The sequence below is a fragment of the Molothrus aeneus genome, assembly GCF_037042795.1.
Source record: "Molothrus aeneus isolate 106 chromosome Z unlocalized genomic scaffold, BPBGC_Maene_1.0 scaffold_55, whole genome shotgun sequence".
Lineage (NCBI taxonomy): Eukaryota > Metazoa > Chordata > Aves > Passeriformes > Icteridae > Molothrus > Molothrus aeneus.
Window position 1 is genome coordinate 424,658 of NW_027098762.1, and position 7,174 is coordinate 431,831.

At 49.8% G+C, this 7,174-nt stretch overlaps 1 protein-coding gene across 1 annotated transcript; it reads left to right on the forward strand.

Annotated features, from left to right (window-relative positions):
- The first annotated feature begins 15 nt into the window (after window positions 1-15).
- On the forward strand, window positions 16-7,174 carry NARS1 (asparaginyl-tRNA synthetase 1). Its single transcript, XM_066569925.1, has 15 exons — window positions 16-130; window positions 716-798; window positions 975-1,040; window positions 1,144-1,236; window positions 1,410-1,499; window positions 1,631-1,709; window positions 2,047-2,117; window positions 2,354-2,440; window positions 3,310-3,531; window positions 3,633-3,832; window positions 3,991-4,126; window positions 4,734-4,847; window positions 5,281-5,412; window positions 5,581-5,712; window positions 5,830-7,174. The coding sequence occupies exons 1-15, from the start codon at window positions 88-90 to the stop codon at window positions 5,959-5,961; spliced, it is 1,680 nt and encodes a 559-aa protein (XP_066426022.1). The 5' UTR covers window positions 16-87; the 3' UTR covers window positions 5,962-7,174.

Sequence of the window (7,174 nt, forward strand, 5' to 3'; positions counted from 1 at the left end):
GGAAGGAGCGGAAGGGCAGGGCCGGCTGACGCAAGGCGGCGGCGCGTTGGCTCAGCCCGCCCGTGATGCAGTTCCTGCGCCGCGGCCATGGCGGGGGACGTGCTGGGCAGGACGGCGGCGCTGGCCCTCGGTGAGAGCCCGGGCCCCGGCCCCGCACCCCGGCCCCCATCCCCATCCCCATCCCCTCGCAGCCCCGCCCGGGCCGTGTCCCGGCGGGCCGGGCCCGCAGCGCTGGGAGGGCCCCGGGAGCGGCCGCGGCGCCGCGCTGGGCCGGGCCGGCCCCGGGCACGGGAGGGGTCGCTGCGCTTCTCGTTCGGGTCCTGGCTGGTCCCCAGGCCCCGTCTCCTGCTTACCTGCTCAAAGCTGTGCCCGGGAAGGAAGGGCTGCTCCTTCTGGGTCCCCATGTGCAGCTGGTGGCTCCCGAGGGTTCGGTACCTCGGGAACCCTTGAGATTTTAGCGAACGCACTGCATGGATTGGTTTTTTTAATGAAATATAGGATACAATTCTTATCTTGACTGACCGGGTGGTACATTTGAAGGTTTATCACTGCTGATAACCAGCAAGATTTGGTATAATAGAAAGGGTTGGGTTGGAAGAGGCCTTTAACGATCACTTCTTCCAGCCCCATGCAGTGAGTAGGGACACATCTGTGTGTGTCCATTTTCTTTCTCATAATCTTTTGAGTAATTGCCCGTATTTGTCACGTATCCCAGAAGAGCTGTATGTGTCTGAACGAGAGGGCAACGACTCCACTGGTGATGGAACGCAAAAGAAACCGTTCAAGACCGTGTTGAAGGTGAGTCTGGAAAACACATGCTTTGTGTGGAGTGTGTTCTGGGGCAAGTGATGGCCCTTGTATTTTTAAATCTGAGTTTCATGCCTGTTTTTGCAACCTGAGCAGGAGCAAGGTGCCTGCTCAGGCTCTATAAGGATGATTTTGGTTCATTTTGGTTATTTTTTCCCCTTTTTTAGGCATTGATGACAGCAGGAAAAGAGCCATTTCCTACAATTTATGTGGATTCCCAAAAAGAAAATGAGGTGCTGTGGCATTGAAGGGTTTCCTAGTGGGAATTATTCTCTGCATCTTGGTGTGAAGGGACACATAATCTGCTGTCTCTTGCTCTCTCCTTGAATTCTTTAGAGATGGGCCATCATTTCCAAATCACAGATGAAGAATGTCAAAAAGCTATGGCACAGGGAGCAGATGAAAAATGAAGCTAAGGAGAAGAAGGAGGTAGGTTTCAAAAAGAGCAGAGCACCATTGCTTTCAAAAAACATTACAGTGTCATCATCATTCCTGCCCCTCTGAAAAAGCTGCAGGTGGTTCCTCACTGGTGTCATTGTTGCACGTGTTATTTACAACTGGCCTGGTTACAGCTATTTAATAAGTAATTTTATTCCAACCAGGCAGAAGATCTCTTGAGAAGAGAGAAGAACCTGGAGGAAGCGAAGAAGGTTGTTATCAAAAATGATCCCAGTCTTCCAGAGCCCAAGTGTGTGAGTATGGTCCCGTGCCTTGGCATGTGGTGTGTACTAGGGCATCTGGTCAGCACAGAGATTGTGCTGCTCTGGGCTGGGGTCTGGATGAACCATTCCCCTTGTAATGGCTTTTATTCCCTGCCTCACAGGTGAAGATCAACGCTCTGGAGGCTTACAGAGGGCAGAGAGTGAAGATTTTTGGCTGGATCCACAGGTTACGGAGGCAAGGTAAAGCACAAGCACGGTTGAGCTCGTGCAGGGAGATAGAACAACAATGGTCGCCTTCAAAATTTGGAAACAGAATGAGTGTGACAGCACCTGGTCTCAAATTTTAAACCAGTCAGGTGCCTTCTTTGGTTGATCTCAATGATCACTGCAACACTGACAGTTCCCCCTAATGTGTGGACGTACACACATTTCTTAGTTCAAATCCTATGGGATTTTCAGTTTGGAGGCTAGTCCTGCAGAATTTCCTTAACTTCTGTGTTTTAAACTAGTCCTGCCAAATGAGGAACTAACCAGCAACTGCTCATAGTGAAACCAAATTCCTTCTCTTTTTAACTAGGAAAAAATCTGATGTTTATTGTCTTGAGAGATGGCACAGGGTTTCTTCAGTGTGTCCTTTCTGATGAACTGGTAAGTGGTGATGATTGTGTTCTGTTGTGAATTTAAGAGTTCATACCTCATCTGGTGTTCTCCTCAACCTACTGACTCAGTTGTGTTACTGTTAAATTGTATGTCCTGCCACTGCAGTTTGTCAGTGTGAGAGCTGTTTGGAAGTGACTATGTGCTAATGTGTGACTCCAGTGGATGCTGTAGGAAAGTGAGGAATAAAATCTTGCTCACCTGTGCCTCTGTCTGTCTCGCTGCAGTGCCAGTGCTACAATGGGCTGGTGCTGTCCACGGAGAGCAGCGTGGTGGTGTACGGCATGCTGAACCTCCTGCCCCAGGGCAAGCAGGTACGGGAGCTCCTCGGGCTTCTCCTCCTCCCTCACGGGTCCCTGGTGTCCTGAGGGAGGCACAGGCAGAGGTGGGAGGAATCATTGCGTTATTTCAGAGGGAATTAGGGCTAGAGAAAGAACAAAGCTCCCAAAGCTGTCTAGTGTGAGACAGATGAACTGTGGGACTGTTCTGCTTCTGCCTGAAATGATTTTCCACTGATAGACAACTCCTAGACTATAACATGGAGAGCTATATTAAATAAGTGGCATGATTTCACTTTCCTTAACAGGTTTATTCAGTTTTTACTTTGTGAGGCTAAGAATTTTTTCATATCTCTTTTACCGGGGTGTGTTTGTAGGCTCAACCCAAGGTTAGGTAATGTAAGCCCCCACTATCACACTTTGGTAAAAATCTGTGGGTTAGCCTTTGAAAATCTGCATTTCTACCCTGAAAATTGCAGTGAATAAACTGGTTTCAGTTGAACTTAGAGGTGGAACTGCAAGTGCCGCTTGTCGGGGTGGAAGGCGGCTGTGAGCACACGGGGGCGCCACTGAGAGCAGAGCTCAGTCGCGCTGTTTGGGTGCCGGGACCTTATGGCCCGAGCAGTACCACCCCTGCCATGGCAGGGACACCTCCCACCATCCCAGATTGTTCCAAGCCACATCCAGCCTGGCCTTGGGGGCGAGGCAGCCACAGCTGCTCGGGGCACCCTGTGCCAGGACCTCGCCACCCTCACAGGGAAGAATTCCTGATACCCCATCTACCCTGCCCTCAGTCCATCGGAAGCCATTCCCCCTTGTCCCATCGCTCCAAGCCCTTGTGAGAAGACGTCCAAGGGGCGAGCAGGGGACTTTTTCCCCAGTGTTGGTTTCTGTCCCACTGGCAGGCTCCAGGAGGCCACGAGCTGAGCTGTGATTACTGGGAGCTCATCGGCCTGGCCCCGGCAGGAGGGGCTGACAACCTGCTCAACGAGGACTCAGAGGTGGACGTGCAGCTCAACAACAGGCACATGATGATTCGAGGTGAGAACATGTCCAAAATCTTCAAGGTGCGCTCCATTGTCGTGCAGGCCTTCAGGGATCACTTCTTTGCCAACGGATACTATGAAGTAAGTGTGTGTTCCCTGGTCAGCAAGTGACCGCTCTGGTGCCCTGACTCACCATGTGCTCAGTTCTTCACTCAAGCAGTGACAGCCCTGTTCTCCTGCAGGTCACACCACCTACCTTAGTGCAGACGCAGGTGGAGGGAGGCTCCACCCTGTTCAAGCTGGATTACTTTGGTGAAGAGGCGTACCTGACCCAGTCATCCCAGCTCTACCTGGAGACCTGCCTGCCAGCTCTGGGAGATGTCTTCTGTATTGCTCAGTCCTACAGAGCTGAGCAGTCCAGGACCCGCAGGCACTTGGCAGAGTATGGACAGTTGTCCTTGGTTCTTTTTAAACAGCTTGATTTCCTTTATGGTGTGGGAGTAAAAGAGGTTTGGGTTGTCGGTTTTTTAGATGAGTTTGTTTCATAGCTGAAGATGTGTTGCTTGTACGCGACTTTGCAGTGGTGTGGCTTTGTTCCAGGTACACTCACATCGAAGCTGAATGTCCTTTTATAAGTTTTGAGGATTTGTTGGACCGTCTGGAGAACTTGGTGTGTGATGTCGTAGACAGAGTCTTGAAATCACCTGCAGCGAGCTTACTGTACGACCTCAACCCGGTAGGCAGCAGCAATGGGATCAGCCAAGAAAATAGGATTTTAAGCCTTTCCTACTCAGCACATTCCTTTGGGAGATGCAGGGCATGGCAGTGAGCTTACTTACTATTTGTAATGGCAAGAAGAATATTAAACATAATAAGAATGAAAAAACTGCAAGGCTGGTAAAGACCCAAGCAGGGAACTATGGGGGAAGATGCTCCTTGCTAGCACGCTCCAGAAGCCAGCAGTGTGCCAGGATTTGTGGAAAGCGTGTGCTGTGCCAGTGGAATAAAACCCTCCATCCCAGAGACTGGATATCAACCAGCTGGTGCTTGCTGATGGAGCATGAGGGAGTGATGAAACAAGTAGCATTTCAGTTCCTCCCCTGGAATATGAGCCTAAAGCTCTGGAAATACTTCCTTATCTTTTCTCCCAGGTGATCTATGGGATTTACTGGGCTTGAGATGGTTGTGTTTGGTTCTAGCTTTGTAGTTCTGAGCTTAATTTGTTAATTTAAGTGGTAATTTAATGGCCTGTGAGCTGGGAAAGGTTATGGACGTGCTGATCAGCTAGAAAAGTATCCCTTTTAAAATGGTGCTCCTGCACCTGTGTTTGCTCTTATCCCCAGGGTTTCCAGCCCCCCAAGCGTCCCTTCCGACGCATGAACTATGCTGAAGCCATTGAGTGGCTGAAGGAGCACGATGTGAAGAAGGAAGATGGCACTTACTATGAGTTTGGGGAGGTATGTCCTGCTGGGATGTAATGTCCTGTAGGAATGCAGCTGTGGGTTGGGATTTGATCTGATGTCCTTCAACATTAGGATAGAAACCTGTGTTGTCACCTGTCATCAATTCCCTGGCCACGCTTCTCTAGCATGTGAGACAGTTGTTTGAAGGAGCTCAGGAGAACTTGACAGCATAGCCAGGATTTTCTTTCCCCTTGGTTTTCTGTCCCATATATTGGAGAGACTTAGGTTTTAATGGAACAGATTTTTTTTTCCCAGACGTGTGGGTTTTTTTTTCTTCTAAAATAAGTTTTAAGAGTTTAGGTATATTAGGATGAAAGCGTGGACATGTGCAGTGTGAAACTGTCTCGTTTCATGCGCGCTTCGTGTGGGGCTTGTGTGTGGGCATAGTTTTGGTGCTGAATAAGAATAAAGCCTGCTCTGACCCTAGGACATTCCCGAAGCTCCCGAGAGGCTGATGACAGACACCATTAACGAGCCCATCCTGCTGTGCCGCTTCCCTGCAGAGATCAAGTCCTTCTACATGCAGCGCTGCAGCGACGACTCGCGCCTCACCGAGTCTGTGAGTGCTTTTACCTGCTGGGGTAGTTGGAGCATGCTTGCTGTGAGGACACGAGCGCTGCAGGAATCCCTGCCGCGTTTCGATGCGGGTGCCTTGGCACGGCTGCCTGGGCCCAGTGCCCTCTGCGGTGGCTCAGCTCTAAGTGGGCCGTGCTGTGGTGCCCTGCAGGTGGATGTGCTGATGCCCAACGTTGGCGAGATCGTGGGCGGCTCCATGCGCATCTGGGACAGCGAGGAGCTGCTCGAGGGCTACAAGAGAGAGGGCATCGATCCCACACCCTACTACTGGTACACGGATCAGGTCAGTACAGCACCCCTGTGCTGGGCTCACACGGCACCTGGGGCTTCTCCCCTCCTACAGGGCTTGGCTGCTGCAAATTACTAGAAAATGTGTCATATCCCTCCCTGGATTTCACAGAGGAAATACGGTACGTGCCCTCATGGAGGATACGGTCTGGGATTGGAGCGGTTCCTGACCTGGATTCTGAACAGACACCACATCCGAGATGTCTGTCTCTATCCACGCTTTGTCCAGCGCTGCAAACCTTAGCCATCCTTGGGAAAAACTCCTGGAAAACTGAGCAGCCGATGCTTGGGAAAGAATGATACACGCTGCTGTACTACAGCCTGTCTGACAACAAGACTTCCTGCAACCTGTTGCTAATTCAAATACCAGTTTAGGATGTGAAAAGGAAAAAAAACCAAAACCTCTTTTTTAAAACAAAATACTAGTAATTAACTGGAAAAAGCCTTAGAAAAATTGTTTAGGTGCATTTATGCTCTTGAGTCATCACAAAACAAAGATCCTGATAAGTTGTCATTTAGAAAACAAGATACACTTCTGCTTTTAATTTCTGTGACTTAAAATATGCTGGGCATTTGATAATTTTATTTGTAAATTTGCTTTCATTTTAATCTCCTTCCTCTTGGGGTTTCTTGTTGGGGAAGTCAGGAGTTCAAGCTCCTGAAATTCCCTAAGAGTGTCCTGCGAGAACGGTATGGAGAGGCATGAACAAATGATAAAAATAGGAATAAGTACCTTGAGCACTGCACGTTTATAGTTCCTGCTGATTTTAATGGGGTTCTCTGAGCTGATTCAGTAGCAGGGTGTGTAGTACAGTGCACAGGACTCCGCTGTGAGAGGGGCGGGTTGGGGCTGGGGCTTTGGGGGTTTTCCAGATTATTTATTATTGCTCAGCGGTGCTGAGGCTGGCGAGGCAGGCTTTGCTCCCTTTCCCCAGGCTGTGGGTGCAGCTGCCGTGGGTCCATGCATGCCCAGCTGCACATGTCTGTTGGCTCCTGGGCACGGGGGCTTGTGGTGCCTTTTGCTCCCTGTGTGCAGCCAGAAGTGACTGACTGAGACCCGGAGGAATAGCAACTGAAACACGCTGGGTTTCCAGACTGTAGTCCCAGCAGGGCTTTCCCATGTCATGTTCATAGAGCAGCTCCCTGTTCCCTTGTGCTACTGCAGCTGAGCAGCTCCCCTGGCTGTAATGAACTTATCAAATAGGGATAATGAAATACTTCATGTGTTCAGTCATTGGTATTGTTTCTAGTCATAAAGCAATTCCTTTACCAGAGAGAAGAAAAAGGTAGGTGCATCGTTTGCCACCTGCACTGAGACTTGGGCTGCATTTGCCATTCACTCCTGGAATTGTTGAGCTGTGGATACCCACATTTTTGTAATAAGTGATTGGTTTTCTTCATCTTGCATGTTATATAAACTGGTCTAAATCAGCAACCAATAAATTATGGCAACAGAA

Excerpts from the sequence above, each read along its gene's own strand:
- NARS1 (XM_066569925.1), top strand. The coding sequence starts at position 88 with ATGGCGGGGGACGTGCTGGGCAGGACGGCGGCGCTGGCCCTCG. Across the intron at positions 1,041-1,143 it reads ATTCCCAAAAAGAAAATGAG|AGATGGGCCATCATTTCCAA; the intron begins GTGCTGTGGCAT and ends TGAATTCTTTAG. Across the intron at positions 5,713-5,829 it reads ACTACTGGTACACGGATCAG|AGGAAATACGGTACGTGCCC; the intron begins GTCAGTACAGCA and ends TGGATTTCACAG.